Source organism: Kogia breviceps, chromosome 5 (assembly GCF_026419965.1).
Source record: "Kogia breviceps isolate mKogBre1 chromosome 5, mKogBre1 haplotype 1, whole genome shotgun sequence".
NCBI lineage: Eukaryota > Metazoa > Chordata > Mammalia > Artiodactyla > Physeteridae > Kogia > Kogia breviceps.
The window spans coordinates 145494461-145512400 of record NC_081314.1 but is presented as its reverse complement, the minus strand read 5'-3'; the positions used below and the strand labels follow the sequence as shown (position 1 = coordinate 145512400).

The 17940-nt window shown below is 46.6% G+C and overlaps 1 protein-coding gene across 1 annotated transcript in view; it reads right to left on the bottom strand.

The window, feature by feature from the left end:
- The window catches only part of FAM3B (FAM3 metabolism regulating signaling molecule B), a 52403-nt gene extending 35078 nt beyond the window's left edge, over positions 1-17325 (bottom strand). The window contains exon 1 of the mRNA XM_067035384.1: positions 17235-17325. Coding sequence (XP_066891485.1) covers positions 17235-17325 — 91 coding nt within the window. The remainder of the gene's footprint in view (positions 1-17234) is intronic.
- Between the last annotated feature and the right edge of the window lie 615 nt (positions 17326-17940).

The following is a 17940-nucleotide window of genomic DNA, read 5'->3' as shown; positions in this document are numbered from 1 at the left end:
GCGAGGACTGGGCGGACCCCTGGGCGACACGCCCCGGGGGCCGGCCGGCGGCGGCGGGGAGGGCGGGCAGGTGCGCGGGGCAGATGCGCTGGAGGCGCCCTCGAGCTCCGGCTCTGCGGCCCAGGCTGACGGGGGACCAGAGGGAACGGGCGGGTTTTGCTCCGAAGGGAGGACGCCGTCCCTTGACGGTTGGCGGCCCCAGACCCCGGTCGAATGTCTCACAAAGTCAGGTGACCGCCAAGATAGGCCTGTTGGGCATATTCTGAGTCGTTGAGACGTCAAAGCCAAGTTCCAGGGAAATCCAGGTTCGAAGTCCAGGTCCCCGTTCTAAGGCTGTTTAACTTTCTGCCCGCTGCGGTTTGCACAGCGCAGCAGGCTTCCTCCTTTGCTCCTGGTTGATCAGGGAAAACAGGGCGAGCACGATGTCCCAGGCCCCATGGTCCGGGTGGCAGGCCTGCAGGTCCTTGGGTTTACAGGAGGCCAGGCTCTGGTGGGAGTTAGCCTTCCCAGAAGACGGCCCGCGTCCAAACGGGAACAGCTGCTTCTCCGCGCCGCGTGTGGGCTTGCACGCCAGACATCCATCAGGTTTTACAGAGCTTTTGAAACCGCTGTAGTCACAGAGGCCTCAGGCTCCCAAGGGTAAGTTAAGGCTCCAAGGGCAGTTGGTCACTTTTGTGGAAAAAGAGTTCCAGAGAGGCAGGGTCGCCACCCTCTGTGTCCACTGGCTGCTGCATTTCTGCTCCCCCGAGAAAGCCCAGAGGCTAACGCAGTGACGCAGAGTGCCCTGGGGTGTCACGGGGGGGCTTGGCTGTGACCTGCCCTCTACCACCGTCTTTGCCTCCTGAGAAGCTCCCGTCCGGTGCCATCCAGGGGGCCTGGGGACACATGCCCTGTGGACAGTGTGGCCTTACTTTTCTAGGTCACCCTCTGCCTGCCGTCTTCTGAATCAGAGGGAGCAGAAGACAGGGGTCTCCATTAGGAATCCTTCCCCAGGACTTCAGAACAGTACCCGGCGCGAGCATGGCTCGTTTCAGTGTGGATGCCTTTCTGAGCTGCTCTCCAGCAATACACAGGAGTCATTCTCCAACTATTCCTGACAATTAACATTAAACACAACAATCAGCTCATTAAAGGGAGTGTTGGTTTCATCTGCCAAGAATCTCACCTTTGTCTTGAGCTCACTTTATTTCGGAGATGGAGCTTTTGTCTCTGGGTTTGCTTTCAGTTTTTTTTTTTTAAATGTGGTCAAAAAGTGCATAACATAAAATTTATCACCTTTTACCAAATTAAAAGATGGACACTTTTAAGTGTACAGTTCAGTAGTGTTAAGGATATTCACATTACCGCACGACAGAACACTCCAGAACTTTTTCATCTTGCAAAACTAAAACTCTGCTCCTATTAATCGCCAACTCCCCATCTCCTTCACCCCAGCACCTGGTAACCACCATTCTATTTTCTCTTTCCAGACTTTGACTACTTCAGATGCCTCATATAAGTGGAATCATGCAGTGTTTGTCTGGTTATGACTGGCTTATTTCCCTTAGTGTAATGTCCTCAAGGTTCATCCATGTTGTAGCATGTGACAGGAGTTCAATCCTTTTCTTTAGCTTTTTAAAAATTATTATTTTGCGGTACGCAGGCCTCTCACTGTTGTGGCCTCCCCCCGTGGCGGGGCCTTCCGGAAGCGCAGGCTCATTCCCGGACCGGGGCACGAACCCGCGTCCCCCGCATCATCAGGCAGACTCTCAACCACTGCGCCACCAGGGAAGACCGGATTGTGGATCTTTTAACCACATATTTTATTGTTGCATGAACCCATTCTTTAAATAGGCTGCAGAAAGACATTCTTGGTTATCTTCAGCCTTTTCTGCTATTAATAATGCCGCAATGAACACCTTTGTGCATCCATCAGGGCAAGTAGTGGGGTGGATTTAAAACTAATTCCTAGAAGTGAATTACTGAATTAAAGCGTATGTGAATTCTGAATTTTACCACATATTTCCCACAGCTCAACAGAGAAGTTATACCCGTTTACACGCCCACCATCAGCATATGAGAATGCCTATTTGTTCATACCCTTCCCAACACACCGTATTATCCAACTTTCTGATCTATACTAATCTATTGTGGGAAAAAAAATCTTACTATTGTTCTAATTGGCTCTCTCATTAAAGTGATGGCCTTGGCATGCTTTCATGTTTAAAAGCCATTTGTGATCTGTGTGTATTTCTTTTTTAAATTTTTTATTGTTTTTTAATTGGAGTATAGTTGCTTTACAATATTGTGCTAGTTTATACGTACAGCAGAGTGAATCTGCTATAAGTATACATATATCCCCTATTTTTTGGATTTCCTTCTTGTGTAGGTCACCACAGAGCACTGAGTAGAGTTCCCTATGTTGTGTATATTTCTTTTTCCAGGAACTATCTAGTCACGTACATTGCCCATTTTTCTATTAAGTTGTTAGCCTTTTTTTTTTCCTGATTATAGTAGCCTCGAGAAATAATTTGTGGACTAGATAATACATATACATAGTTCAATTTGTAAACGTATATTAAAAGGTAGGTAGTGATAAACCACCTCCCTACTCCTGCATCCTCTCTATCCAATAGAGAACCAAGGTTATTCATTTCCTGGGTGTCCTTCCAGAAGTTCTCTGTACATATTCGACAAATAAGAGTATCTTCCCCCCACACTTTAACGAACCGTAACATCCTCTTACTCTGACCCACATCTTGCTGCTCAAGATACCTTGGAGAGTGAGCTGCTTGTGTACACAGAGCTCTTCCTCATTCTTTCCACACCTGCAGAGCATCCTACAGCGAGGATGGACCACAATCTACCAGCTGTTTCTTTTCCACCTTTTGTTAGGACTACCACTCTGAAATGAAAACCTCTCACATAGAATGTTTCTCTTATGTGCAACCAGTAAATAAATAAATTCCTAGAAGAGCTGCTGGGCTTGTCTACTGGTAACCCTGAGATTTTGCCAAAACAGATCCGGATGGATGTTGTATTCACTGACACGCCCCACTCCCCGGCCCCCGAGCCGTGTTTGTGCATGTTTCATTTCAAAGGCTTTTCGGGGACTTCCCTGGTGGCGCAGTAGTTAAGAGTCTGCCTGGGGACTTCCCCGGTGGCACAGTGGTTAAGAATCCACCTGCTAATGCAGGGGCCACGGGTTCGAGCCCTGGTCCTGGAAGACCCCACATGCTGCGGAGCAACTAAGCCCATGCGCCACAACTACTGAGCCTGCGTGCTCTACAGCCTGCGAGCCACAACTACTGAAGCCCGTGTACCACAACTACTGAGCCCACGTGCCACAACTACTGAAGCCCACGTGCCTAGAGCCCGTGCTCTGCGACAAGAGAACCCACCACAATAGGAAGCCCGCGCACCGCAACAGAGTATCCCCCGCTTGCCGCAACTAGAGAAAGCCCACGCACAGCAACAAAGACCCAAAGCAGCCAATAAATAAATAAATATATATATTTAAAACAATTTTTTTAAAAAGCTTTTCAAGGATAATTTTTTACTGCTTGATTTTCACCTGACTTGCTTACTTTGGGAAAGCACTGCCGTTTTAAGAAGAGGTTTTCCGAAATGCACATTTTGGGGCCCCGATCCCAGACTTATTGAAACACAGCCGTTTGTGGTTTCACAAGCCCTCAGGTGACACTGATCTATAGCATGGATGGCATATAGATCCATGCGTCCCAGTGCACTCTACTTCCTCCCTATCCCTGACAGCATCAATGAAACTGAGCATTTCCTTTTTTTTACTAGATTCTTTTTAAAATATATTAGTTAATTGATTGATTATTTATTTGGTTGTGCCGAGTCTTATTTGTGGCAGGCAGGCTCCTTAGCTGTGGCTCCAGGGCTCCTTGGTTGCGGCTCCAGGGCTCCTTAGTTGCAACTCGCAGTCTCCTTAGTTGTGGCAGGCAAACTTAGTTGCGGCATATGTATGTAGGACCTAGTTCCCTGACCAGGTATCGAACCTGGACCTCCTGCATTGGGAGAGTGGAGTCTTATCCACTGCGCCACCAGGGAAGCCCCAAACTGAGCATCTTTCCCACTGAGTCTGGATGAAATCATAGAACCCTTTTCAATACGGTTTCCACAGTCACTACAAATCAATCCAAGTTGGCACGGCTGGTCAGGGGAAGGTGCTCTGAGGTCTCAATTAAGCATTCTTTCTTTTTTGTTTCTTTTTCTCTTCTTTTATTTTTTTTAATTTAGCCATGCCATGTGGCGTGTGGGATCTCAGTTCCCCTGCCAGGGATCGAAACTGCGCCCCTTGTGTTGGAAGTGTGGACTGTTAAAAAAAAAAAAAAAAATGAAGAGGCTTTCCTTAAAACACTTCGATGAGAAGCAACCAAAATAATGAGCTGAGAAGGGAGGGGACACCCTCGCATATATAAATATAGTGTAAAGCGCCCCTGCTTTCTCCACAAAGGGACATCTCCTGTACATATGGATATATAATTCTAAATTGTGTATGATAGCTTTTACAATCCTATATTTATTATTTCCTTACTGTAGGTAATAAAAAATCATCTTCCCTCTTTGTTCTTGAGTATGAAAATTTTCCCCCTAGACAGTTAACAATTTTTTATTTTTCTTTTTACAGTTTGTTGAGCTTTCTTTTGCTTAGAAAGGCCTTTTTCTCCCTCCCTTTCCCCATATTTTCTTATTTTTTAATTAAAATATTTGATCCCTCTAGACTAAATTTGGATGGAAAGCCAAACTTATTTTCCTCCAGCTGGCCAGCCAGTTGTTCACAGGTGGGTTTTTTTGTTTTTTTGTTTGTTTTTTTTTTTTGCGGTACGCGGGGCTCTCACTGTTGTGGCCTCTCCCGCTGCGGAGCGCAGGCCCCGGACGCGCAGGCTCAGCGGCCACGGCTCACGGGCCCAGCCGCTCCGCGGCACGCGGGATCTTCCTGGACCGGGGCACGAACCTGCGTCCCCTGCACCGGCAGGCGGACTCTCAGCCACTGCGCCACCAGGGAAGCCCCATGTCTGACTTTATATTCTGTTCTTTCTGCCTTATTTCCTTCTGCTTAGGTATTTCCTAGCGATTCTTGCATGTCTACTTTCCACATGAACTTTCTTTTTAATATTTAAAAAATTAAATTTTTTTTAAAAAATTAGTAATTAGTATACTAATTAGCAATGTTGTGTTAGTTTCAGGTGTACAGCAAGGTGATTCAGTTATCCATATACATGTATCTATTCTTTTTCAATTTTTTTCCCCATTTAGGTTATTACAGAGTACTGAGCAGAGTTCCCTGTGCTAGACAGTAGGTCCTTGTTGGTGATCTGTTTTAAATATGGCCGTGTGTGCATGTCAAGCCCAAACTCCCAGTCTATTCTATACCTCCCCCCGGACGTTTCACTGAGAAATCTTTTTCAACTGCACAATAGGCCAAAGGGAAGACATCTGAACCATTCTGCAAATGGCAAAGTGAAACATCAAATGTCACAAAGTTCATCAGTTAGTGAGCCAGGATTCTGCAGGATTCCAAGTGACTCCACACTTACTCCCTCTGTGAGTTTATCTGTTGCTTAAATCACAGCAACAGGACAACTCTAGGGCCTCTAATAATAGTGTTTTAATAGTCATGATCCCTAAGTTCCATCTACTTGTATCTGTGATTAACCTTGCTTCCTAGGTTTGATTCTCCATCTCAAAAAGCTGTAGCACATAAAATGTTAAGACTTAAAAATATTTTTTTTACATAATTAGATTTAACTTCTTTACAATTAAGTCAATCTTGTTTTTTCTTACTTATCAGGCAGCTGGAGATTAAATGCATTGAAATGTCCAGAAATTTCTTCTCCTTCTGCAGCTGTGAGACCTTATCACTGGGTCTCCCTAACGTCACTCACCCTTTGTCTTTATTTGCTCCGTGTGTAGCTTTTTCTGACTTTCCCTTCAGTTCACTAATTATGTGTTCAGCTCTATGGAACCTGCTGCTAAACCTGTTCCTTGAGTTTGTTGCTGTTGTTACTGTGTATTTTTTTACTTCTAGAAATTCTATTGGGTTCTTTTTCAAAACTTTTAAAGACTTTTTATAAAATTCTTTTTTTCTGAAGGTATCTCAAAGGCTGCTTTTAGTTCATTCGTCATAATCAGCCTACCTAGTAAACAGCCCACATCGACGATCCTAATTCGTCTGAAATGCTTGGAAGCTGTTTTCCTGGATGCGCACTGGAGAGTGCATTTAAAAAACTATACAGAAGCATGTCTAGAGGCCAGTGAAGATAATTTTCTCCAGAAAAGATATGTGTTTGCTTTTGCTAGGGGTCTGAGTCATTACCACACCGGGACCATCTTCTAAAATTGTATATATTCAAGGCTTGAAAATCCCTGGACAACGCAGTCAATTCAAAATAGGATATAATTCAACACAAGTTGTTCACTTGAGGTTAACATCTACGTCAATGGAGTTGGGCTCCCGATTAGTTAGTGTGCAGAGTCTACTGTCAGACTCCTCAGTTCTAACTCGGGGGGTCAACAAGTGCCCTTGGGTCACACGTGGCTTCCTGGCACGCTTCCGCAGGGCTGGGGGGCCCATCCGTTGGGGCACGGTGAGATGGCGAGCTCACACTGGTGGAGAGTTCCAGGATGCTGAGCTGTTAGAAGGCCGTTACAGTGAAAGAGGAAAACAAGCCGGAGATGTAAGGGATACGGAGAAGAGGACATCAAAAGGCCCTCCGACTACCCTTGAGACTGGTGATTGAGGCTATCAGTGTCTCCTTCCTGAGGGTCACATCTGCACACAAAGGGGGCTCCTCCGAGGGGGCTTCCCTGGACCCACCCGTCACTCCCCGTGGCTCTTCTTCACTGCTCTTACCCCCATCCGAATTCGTTTCCTGGTTTCGGGGGCTGTTTACCGTCTGTCTCCTTCGGCAGGATATAAGCTCCACCAAGGCAGGGCCTCACTGTGAGCGTCTCTGGGACCCCCAGGGCCTGGAACAGAGCCCGACACTGAGGGGCTTCTTCACAGGTCTCTGGTGAACATGTGGGTAACACGCAAACCACTGATCGCACGGTAAGAGACGGCAAGTCAGGAGGCGGCAGCGCCCTGCGAGGGGAGTGGGGTTCTGGAGCTGATCTGAGATGCAGGCCCAGAAGGCTGCTCAAGGGGCAGAGCCCAGGAAACAGGAGGATCTACAGGACCCTGGGAAGGGGGAAGATCAGAAACAGGGAAGGAATCATCCAATTAAAGGTAATAAAGACCAACCTCACCAACCTTGGTTTCCTTCTTCCAACAAGGATCACAAATGAAAGGCATTTGGGGCGGAGGATGGTCTCGACCTGAATGTCTTGGGACCTCAACGTACTAGACGTCTTTTTTTTTAATGAACACAAACATTCTTAGAGCCGTTTCAGGTTCACAGCAAAACTGAGGGGAAGATACAGAATTTCCTATATCTCTCCTATCCTGCATTATCAACATCCCCACCAGAGTGTATATTTGTTAGAATGGATGAACCGACACATCATCAACACCTAAAGTCTAGTTTACGTTAGACCTCCCTCTCGGTTTTGCACACGTTTGCACAAATGCATAATGACATATATTCATCATTATGGACTCATACAGAGTGATTTCCCTGCCTTAAAATCCCTCTCCCTGCCTCTGCCTAATCACCCTTCCAGCCCACTCCCTGGCAACCACAGATTGTTTTATTGTCTCTGTACTTTCTCTTTTCCAGACTGTCATGTTGGAACCATACAGTGTAGTCTTCTCAGATTGGCTTTTGTCACTTAGTGCTATACATTTAAGGTTCCTCCGTATCTTTTTATGACTTAAGAGCTCACTTCCTTTTAGCACTGAACTATTCCATTGTCTAAACATACTACTTTCTTTATCCACTCACGTACTCAAGGAAATCTTGGTTACCTCCAAGTTTTGGCAATTATTAATGAAGCTGCTATAAATACCTGGGTGCAGGTTTTCATATGAACATAAATGTTCAAGTCCTTTGGGTAAGTACAAAGGAGTACAAATGCTAGATCGTATGGTTAGCATATGTGTAGTTTTGTATGAACCTGCCAAACTATTTTCCAAAGTGATTGGACCATTTTACATTCCCACCAGCAACGCATGAGAGTTCCTGTTACTCCACATCCTTGTCAGCATTTGGTGTTGTCAGTGTTCAAGATTTGGGCCATTCAAATAGGTGTGTTTTGGTATCTTATTTTTGTTCTAATTTGCATTTCCCTGATGACATATGATGTGGAGCATCTTTTCCTATGCTTATTTGCCACTGTGTCTCTTTGGTGAGGTGTCTGGTAAGGTCTTTGGCCCACTTTAACAGGGTGTCTGTATTCTTGTGGTTGAGTTTTGAGTTCTTTGTATATTTTGGATAACAGTCCTTCATCAGATTGCTAGAGGTCTGCAGTTTGTCTTACAAATCTCTAGACATTGTCTTTTTCAGGGTAGTAGTATCCAATTTTAATAAGTCCAGCTTATCAATGATTTCTTTCATGGAAGGTACCTTTGTCATTGCTTCTAAAAAGGCATCACCATACCCAAGGCCATGTAGGTTTTCTCCCATGCTAACTTCTAGGAGTTTTATAGTTTTGAGTTAATTTTTGTAAAGGGTATAAGATTTGTATCTAGGTTCATTTTGGGCACATGAATGTCCAGTTGTTTCAGCACCATTTGTTAAAGAGACTATCTTTGTTCCACTGTATTGCCTTTGCTCCTTTGTCAAAGATCAGTTAACTATACTTAATGCAGGTCTAGTTCTGAGCTCTCTATTCTGTTCCCTTGATCTATTTGCCTTTTCTTTCACTAATATCACACTGCCTTGATTATTGTAGCTTTACAGTAAGTATTGGAGTTGGGTAGTGACAGTCTTCTGACTTTGTTCTTTTCCTTCAATATTCTGTTGGCTATTCTGGGTCTTTTGCCTCTACAAATAAACTTTAGAATCAGTTTGCCAACATGCACAAAATAAGGGCTTTGATTGGGATGGCATTGAATCTATAGATCAAGTTGGGAAGAACTGACATCTTCAAAATATTGAGTCTGTCTGCAAACATAGAATATCTCTCCATTTATTCAGTTTTTCTTTGATTTGGTTCATCAGAGTTCTGTAGTTTTCCTCATATAGATTTTGTATACCTTTTGTTAGATTTATACCTAAGTATTTCATTTTGTGGGGTGCTAATTAAGAGGTATTGTGTTCTTAATTTCAAATTCCACTTGTTCATTGCTGATACATAGAAAAAGATGGACTTTTATGTCAAATTGATAAACTTTGTATCCTGAAACCTTGCTATAATCACTTAGTTCCAAAAGTTTTTTTGTTGATTCTTTTGGATTTTCTACACAGATGATCATGTCATCTGTGAACAAAGACAGTTTTAGTTCTTTCTCCCCAATGTGTATACCTTTTCTTTCTTTTTCTTATTAGTCTCATTGAATAGATAGAATGTCCAGTACTGGAGTAGTGAGAGGGGACATCCTTGCCTTGTACCTGATCTCCGTGGGAAAGCCTCAAGTTTCTCACCATTAAATACGATGTTAGCTGTAAGTTTTTTTGTAGATATTCTTTATCAAGTTGAGGCAGCTCCTCTGTATTTCTAGTTTCCTGAGAATTTTAATCATGGACTCTGTGTTGTGGATGTGGTGGATTTTGTCAAATGATTTTTCTGCATCTATTAATACAATCATGTGATTTTTCTTTTTCAGCCTGTTCATATGATGGATTACTTGAATTGATTTTTGAATATTGATTCACTCCTGCATGGCTAAGATAAAGCCTGCTTGGCTGTGGTGTAAAATTCTTTTTATACATTGTTGGATTTTATTTGCTAATATTTTGTTGAGAAATTTTGCATTTATGTTCATGAGAGATACTGGTCAATAGTTTTCTTTTCTTGTAATGCGTTTATCTGGTTTTGATAACAGGGTAATGATAGCCTCCCAGAATGAGTTGGAAGTATTCCCTCTATCTTCTGAAAGAGATTGTAGAGAATTATTACAATTTCTTCCTTAAAAATGTTTGTCAGGGTCTTCCCTGGTGGTGCAGTGGTTGAGAGTCCGCCTGCCAATTCAGGGGACACGGGTTCGTGCCCCTGTCTGGGAAGATCCCACGTGCCGCGGAGCGGCTGGGCCCGTGAGCCATGGCCGCTGAGCCTGCGTGTCCGGAGCCTGTGCTCCGCCACGGGAGAGGCCACAAAAGTGAAAGGTCCGTGTACCACAAAAAAAAAAAAAAAAAAATGTTTGTCAGAATTCACCAGTGAACTCATTTGGGCCTGGTACTTTCTGTTTTGGAAGGTTATTAATTATTGATTCAATTTCTTTAATGAATATAGGCTGATTCAAATTGGCTATTTCTTCTGGTGTGAGTTTTGGCAAATTGTATCTTTTATGGAATTCGTCCATTTCATCTAGAGTATGAAATTTGTGGGCATAGAAGTTATTCACAGTATTCCTTTATTATCCTTTTAATGTCCATAGGATCTGTACTGATGGTTTCAATTTAATTTCTGATATTGGTAATTTATGTTCTCTCTTGTTTTATCTTAGTCTGATTAGAGGCTTATCAATTTTATTGATCTTTTCAAAGAACTAGTTTTTGGTTTAATTGATTTCCTATTTTCTATTTTACTGTTCTAATTCTTATTATTTCTTTTCTTGTACTTACTTTGATTTGATTTGCTTTTCATTTTCTAGTTTCCTAAGGTAGAAACTTAGATTATTAACTTTAGATCTTTCTTCTTTTCTAATACATGTATTCAATGCTATAAATATTGTCTAAGTACTGCTTTGGCCGCATTCCACAAATTTTGATAAGTTGTGTTTTCATTTTCATTTGGTCCAAATTATTTTAAAATTTCTCTTGAGAATTCTTCTTTGACCCATGTGTTATTTAGAAGTATGTTGTTTAATCTCCATGTATTTTTGGATTTTCCAGATATCTTTCTGTTATTGATTTTTAGTTTAATTCCATCATGGTCTGACAATAGATGTTGTGTAATTTCTATTGCTTTATATTTGTTAAAGTGTGTTTTATGGTCCAGAATGTGTTCTATCTTGGTGACCAAGATAGAATGTGTATTCTGCTGTTGTTTCCAATAAAGTTAAACATACACTTAGCATACAATGCAGCAAGTCCACCCCAAGGCTATCCCCTAGAAAACAAACTGCATGCATTTATGTTCATAGTATCCACAGAAGATTATAGTCAAAACCCAGATACAACCCCAAAGTCCATCAATAGGAAAACAGATTGTGGTACACTTAGGGTAAAATACTCACTGATTTAAAAAAAAAAAAAAAAAGAATGCACTGCTGATAAGTGCAACAACATGGGTAACTCTCAAAAACAATATGCATACCTATTGAATGATTGATCACATTTAGATGAAGTGCAAGAGTGGATAAAACTAATCTGTGATGAAAAAAGATAGAATAGTGGTTTCCTCTGAGCACAGGGGTGGAAAGATATTCAATGGGAAAGGGCACGGGGAAAACTTACTGGTGCAATGGAGAAGTTCTTTATTTGGGTGGAAGTTATAGAGCTATGTGTGTATTTTACGCATGTAAAGTATAATTCAGTGAAGTAGGTTTATTGTAGGGGAGAGATGACCGAGCTGGACAGTGCCATAGAAGCACATTTACAGCTCAGTCTGGCCAACGCAGCACACAAGCCACCCTGGTCAAGTGCCATTTCAGACCCGGAGTGGCCCCCTCTAAAGCCTGCCCTTGGCTCTGACTGCAAGCTGTGTTCACCCTTCTTCAGGGAGATTGGAGGGAACAGTTTGAGGTCCTGTCTCAACCTGGACACACTCCCCCACTACACTGTATCCTGCTCTTCCTTCAAGGCCTCCACCAAGCCTCTCTTTCTCGCTGCTGCCTCTCCTCCCCACGTGCTTCTCGTCACCCAGACTCTCTGGCTGCCCTCCGCTCTCAGGAGGCTGGTCTAGGAGCCATGGCATGGATGTGACTTGGGGTCATGGGTAGCTGCATACATTGGTCATCATCACTCACGCATATGTACACAAACAGAGAATGAGACCCAAAGCGTTTTGGTTTTTCTTACTGCTTTGTAAAATTAAGTGCTCACTGCCTTTTTTTTTTTTTTTTTTTTGCCTTTCCTTAATTTCACATACTGAATTAAACATACTTTTCTTTTTAAGTGTTAGGGTCTAATTTTTTTTATCTCTTCTGTGTCCTCTCACAGGTCTTTGTGGTCAATGACCATTCAATTTATACTACAGACCAGCAGTTCTCCAAGTATGGTCAGGGGACCCCTGGAGGGTCCATGAGACCCTTCAGGGAATTTGCAAGGTCAAAACTTATACACTATAACATTAATTGCCTTTTCCACTCTCATCCTCCCAGAAGTGTATGGTGGAGATTTCCACCGTATACTGAGAAGGTCTACATGACTCAGTGAACCAGCATTTTCCAAATGGTGGATGCAGAATGATACAAAATCATGCAAGGGCAAAAGACCCATTCCAAGTGCCAAATAGACCAGTACATTTTCATGTAACAGAGTAAGAAACATTCATTTTCAGATTCTACATTGCAATTCATCTTTAAGAAGCTACCATTTGTTGGATTTGGGCATAGTGTCAAAGAAGGATGTCCACCATTATGTGAGAAGGATATTAAGATACTCCACACTGTTCCGACTACACATCTACGTGAGGCCAGAGTTTTGCCAATCCTTCAACCAAAACAACATATTGCAACAGACTGAATACAAAAGGCGCTGTGAGAACCCAGCTGTCTTCTGCTAAGGACATTAAAGAGATTTGCAAAACTGTAAAACAATGCCACTCTTTTCACTAGATATTTTGTTTGGGAAGGTAAAATTATTTTTCATAAAAACATTTATGTTAACATGCAATACTCTAGTGTTATTTTTAAATCAGTTAACAAATATTTTTAAATGTCCTCACTTTTAATTTCAAATGCATAACCTACAGAAACAAAAACTCTTCTGGGTCTTCAGTCACTTTTTAGTGTACAGAGGGGTCCTGGATGAAAAAGTTTGAGGATGGCTGCTTTAGGGTGTCTGACTAAAATACTGAGCAGACTCTTTAGAAATGAAAGGGCCAGAGATGCTGGATTTGGAGTCAGACAGACCTGGGTTTCCCCCAGTGTCCCACACTGCACTAATGGATTTGGAGCAACTAAGTTAATATCCTTAAACCTCAGGGTTTGGGGTATTTTTAATTAATTTATTTATTTGGCTACACCAGGTCTTAGTTGCGGCACGTGGGATCTTCAGTTGCGGCATGCGGGATCTAGCTCCCTGACCAGGGATCAAACTCAGGCCCCCTGCATTGGGAATGTGGAGTCTTAACCACTGGACGACCAGGAAATTCCCTTGGAGTTTTATTTTTAATCTGTGAAATGGTAAGAATAACACCATTTTCAGAGCTGCTGAGATTAAGTGAGCTAAGGCATGGAATGTACCAGTGCAGACAACCTGCAGCTAGTAGGCACCCGGACATTTCATTATTGATGCATGTTGCACTTGGTCCTATAAGGCTTTGAGGCAGCCAGAGACTCCGCTGAGTTGGGAGCGAAGTTCAGGACCCTGGCCAGCTGATCAACTATGAGAAAAGCAAAGGCTCTTCATGTCCTGGAACACATCCTGTAAGGCCATAGGAGGGTGGAAGGGCTGACCCTCCAGAGCTCTTCCAACCTTGCGGGAGGAAGTGTTCACCTGTTAAGGGGCCAGAAACCCAGACAGAGCAGCTCTGCGGAGTGACAGGTCTCAGTCCGGTCCAATTCAATTCGCCAAATGTTTATGAAGCATCTACTAGATGTCAGGCACTATTTAATGCCCCCCAATGCATCAGGGGACAAAACTGACAAAGACCTGGGTCTTAGGCAGCTCACATTTTAGTGCAAAGTTATGACAAGTGAAGCAGCAACACAGGGTCCCAGGGAGGACCCACCTGCAGACGGGAGCAGGACCAAAGGAAAACTCTCGGCAAGGGAGAGGGGCCGAGTGTACGTGTACAGTGACCCGTAAAGCCTCTTGTGCGGGGGGTCATGCAGTGTGCTGTGGGGAGGCGCTGGTGACGTCGGGACGCCGGAGCCAGGGATGCTAGGGGTGATGACAAGCAGGACACCGGGCTGCCCTGGAGCAAGATGAGGGAGGGAGAGACAGAAGGCTGAGGCTGGGGAAGGCACCTCTTGGGTGAAAACTTTCAACCCTCTTCCTAATCAGAACTCTGTCAACAGCTTCCTGGTCTGCAATGGGTAGGGAGGAAGACCCATCCAGGGTCTGTGGACTCTGGCTTGGCAGAAGGTGTAGACATCTGAGTCTGAATGGGGCCACAAGAAGCCGGGAACAGTGAACCGAGAGTGTAAAGACACCCCTGTGACCTCCTTTCCGCCACCATTCTGAGCTGCTCCCCTGTGTTCTGGGTTGCAACCTGGATGGGCCAGATGGTAACACACACGTGAAGGTCCCACGCGGACTGTACCCGGGGTTTCTTTATGCACAGCCACTGCTCATAGGAAGGACTGGTGGGTGTGTCCAGAGCGTGCATCTGGACACTCGGAGCTGGTCTTGTTTGTTTTGGTTGTCAAGTTGTTACTTCCGGACTGTTTCTCCGACAGTCTCCTAGAGGCCCCAGGTGTGTTTGTGCAGATAATCCGTGGTGACCTTGGAGTTTTCACTGGGAAAGGTTTTGCCTGCAGAAACCAAGAGCTGGGTCCCGTCCTTCGCTGCAGAAATCCACCTTGAAACAAGGTATTGGGAAAAGTCCAAATTTTTTGACTGTTTTGATCCCTGTAATTGTGATTGGGGGTGTTTTTATCCCACGGTTTAAAATGTTTCCTGTATGTTTTTGGCATCATCATGTTGCCGTGGTTGACACAGCGAGACAGTGAGAAACTGAAGCGGAAGTTAGGCTTCACAGGTGACTCGTTTGTGGGGAGAAAAGGCACCCGGTTTTCATGAACTTGAGTGATAGATACAGAAGTGAGTGACGAGCTCCTAGGGGAGGCTGGAGTGACTGTTGCCCATTTGCTGAAGGGAGGGTCCATTTGGAGACTGGAAAAGAAGTTTTGGCCAAAAGTGTAATATCAACCGGTACTATAATTTACAGGGGCATCTAATTATCTAGTCCTTGGCATGGGAGATGCTGTAAGCCCCGCTGAGAAGTGTGAAATCCTATGCTTAGTGTCAGATCCCCGGCCACCCCCCTTGTAGGGTGAGGCAGTTGGAGTGTGCAAGGTGGACGATAGCAGTCCACAGCCACTCAGCTAGAACCTGGGACCCTGCAGTCAGGGCTCCTGCCTTCCTGGAGCGTCGTGCCCCCTTTCATAAAGATGTACCTAAACCGAGGTCACCAGGTTCTCGAGGGTCGAGGGGAAATGCACATGCACACACTGACCACACAGAGGCCGTGGGACCCACACGCCATGCCTCTCCCTCCTTGACCTTTTGCCACCTGAGAATCAGTTCTTTGCTTATACACACCCCATCTGGAGCGCAAGACGTGTGAGAAACAAGAACAAAAGCCCAACGCCCAAGTTCCTTTCCTTTGTTGCTGGTCTTCACTCTTTATGAAACTTTTTTTTTTTTTTTTTCTGCGGTACGCGGGCCTCTCACTGCTGTGGCCTCTCCCATTGCGGAGCACAGGCTCCGGACGCGCAGGCTCAGCGGCCACGGCTCACGGGCCCAGCCGCTCCGCGGCACGTGGGATCCTCCCGGACGGGGGCACGAACCCGTGTCCCCTGCATCGGCAGGCGGACTCTCAACCGCGCCACCAGGGAAGCCCTTTATGAAACTATTTTTGTTGGCTTCAGTGGCTGAAATCTTTAGGAGGAAGAGCATGGAAACCGGATCAGACTGACTCGGTTCTCCTAGCTCTGTCCCTCGGCAGCCGGTTGCTCTGGGCTGTGAGCCAATGGCGGGAGGTAGGGGCACAACACCTCAGAGGGCAGAATAGAGAAGGAACCTAGAACAGTGCTGGATGCAGGAGAGGCATCCCACAAATGGCTGATATTATCATCTTCATGGGTCGTTCTGTCTCTCACTATCATAAGCGATCACGAGAAAATCCAGCTGCATTTCAGTTTTGATTTAGAAAAAAGTAACGTTAAGGGACTACCAAAGAAACACTGTATGACACCTGGCCTAGGATATTCCAAAGAGAAGAAATTTTCTTTCTTCGGGAAAGAAAACTAAACAAAAAGATCTCAACAGCATATGTACGTAGTAGTCCAAAACCGCTAAATGGAACGACACGGAAAATACTTCTGAAACTCAGAGATTGCTGAGATGGACTCAGCTGCAGCATGTTCACAGCTCTCAGCTGTGTAGGACCACCCTTCTCCTTTCAGGAACCCAAATCACCCCTTATGAAGCCTAAAGCATACTGCCTGGACCCCCGCACGGATCACAGCACCCCCTATTCTCTTCCTTCTTCCTGTGAAGATCGCAGCCCTCCAGACATCCACCCGGCCCGGGGAGCTTCCAGGAGTCGCCTCAGCATGAGGCGGCTGAAGCTTGGAATCGCAACGTTTGGAACACTTTTCCTCGGGGAGTTGTTGGAGAACTGAAGATACACGGAGTGAAGAAAGGGAGGGACGATACCCTGCAGAAGTCACCAACGCAGAATCCCCTGGGGTCCCCGAGCCACGCGGTTCTCATGACGTCACTCTGACAGCCCTCACTGGTCCCCCCTACCTGCAGCCACCCCTCCTTTCGCTTTTCCACGCACCCCCCCCCCCGCCCCCGGGAATCGCCATGCCTGCCGATGCTTTCGGGGAACAGCAGAGGCTCGCCCTCCCCTGCGGCAGCTTCTGGAAGCCTCTGCGGGGGGCGCGGTCCCTGGCCGCTCAGGTGGGGTCGGGGGCGCAGGTGGCAGCCAGCCGGGAGGTCCTGGGTCAAGTGGTGTTCGCGCTCAGGCCCCCTCGGGGGACGAGGACGGAGGCGGGCGCAGGTGTCCCGCGCTCTGAGCAGGAGGGCCGGGGGACTGGAGTCCGACCCCTGCAGGGTATCCCCGACGTCAGGCTCTCCGTCCCCGGAAATCAACCGCGCCGCTACCCTCGGGCTCGTCCCTGAGAGCCCCTGGCGTGCCGCCCCCAGCCTCGGCGGCCTGCTCTGCGGCCCGCGTCCCAGCCGACCCCGGCCCGGGCCCCGCGGTCCCGCCCCGCCCAGCATCCCGCCCCGCCCCACCTCCCGGGTCTCCTTTCGGCCCTGACCCCGCCCCCGGCCCCGCCCGGCCCGCAGCGGCGCCCGCCTGCTCACCGCTTGGCCTCTTCGGGGCTTCGCGCGCCGGGAGCAGTCGGCGCCGCGTCCACGCCGTCCACGCCATCCCCGCCACCGCCGCCACCGCCGCGTACGCGTGGCCGGGTCTACACAGACTCTCCCGCCGCTCCGGGGCCGCACGTCGAACCCGCGCGGGCTCCCCCTCCCGCCGGACGCCAGGTGAAGCACCTCTCATCTCCACAGCCTCTCCCGCGTCGCACGTGCCGGGTGTGGGCGTGGCCTTTGCGTCCATCACCGCCTTTCCTGCCTCCCACGCACCTCCCCACCTGTTGCTTGGGTTCCGTCACCGCCTTTCCTGTCCCCTCCACGTGCTCCCTTGGGCCCACACTATCTTCCCTGCCGGGGAGACCCCAGGGAGAAGCAGGAGCCCGCAGCGACCTTCCTAAGGCGGCCCTGCCTGGTGGCCCCTCCACTCCCTTAGGCTTGCGTGGGTGGGGTTGTGTTTGCTGAAATTGCCCGACCAAATGAGCCTGCTCTCTGTATGAGGCTGCTCCGTGCGATGCCCACAGCCAAGTTACCGAGGCTAAGAGGAGTGCATTCAAAAAGGGTGGGCTGGGCTTCCCTGGTGGCGCAGTGGTTGAGAGTCCGCCTGCCGATTCAGGGGACGCGGGTTCGTGCCCCGGTCTGGGAGGATCCCACGTGCCGCGGAGCGGCTGGGCCC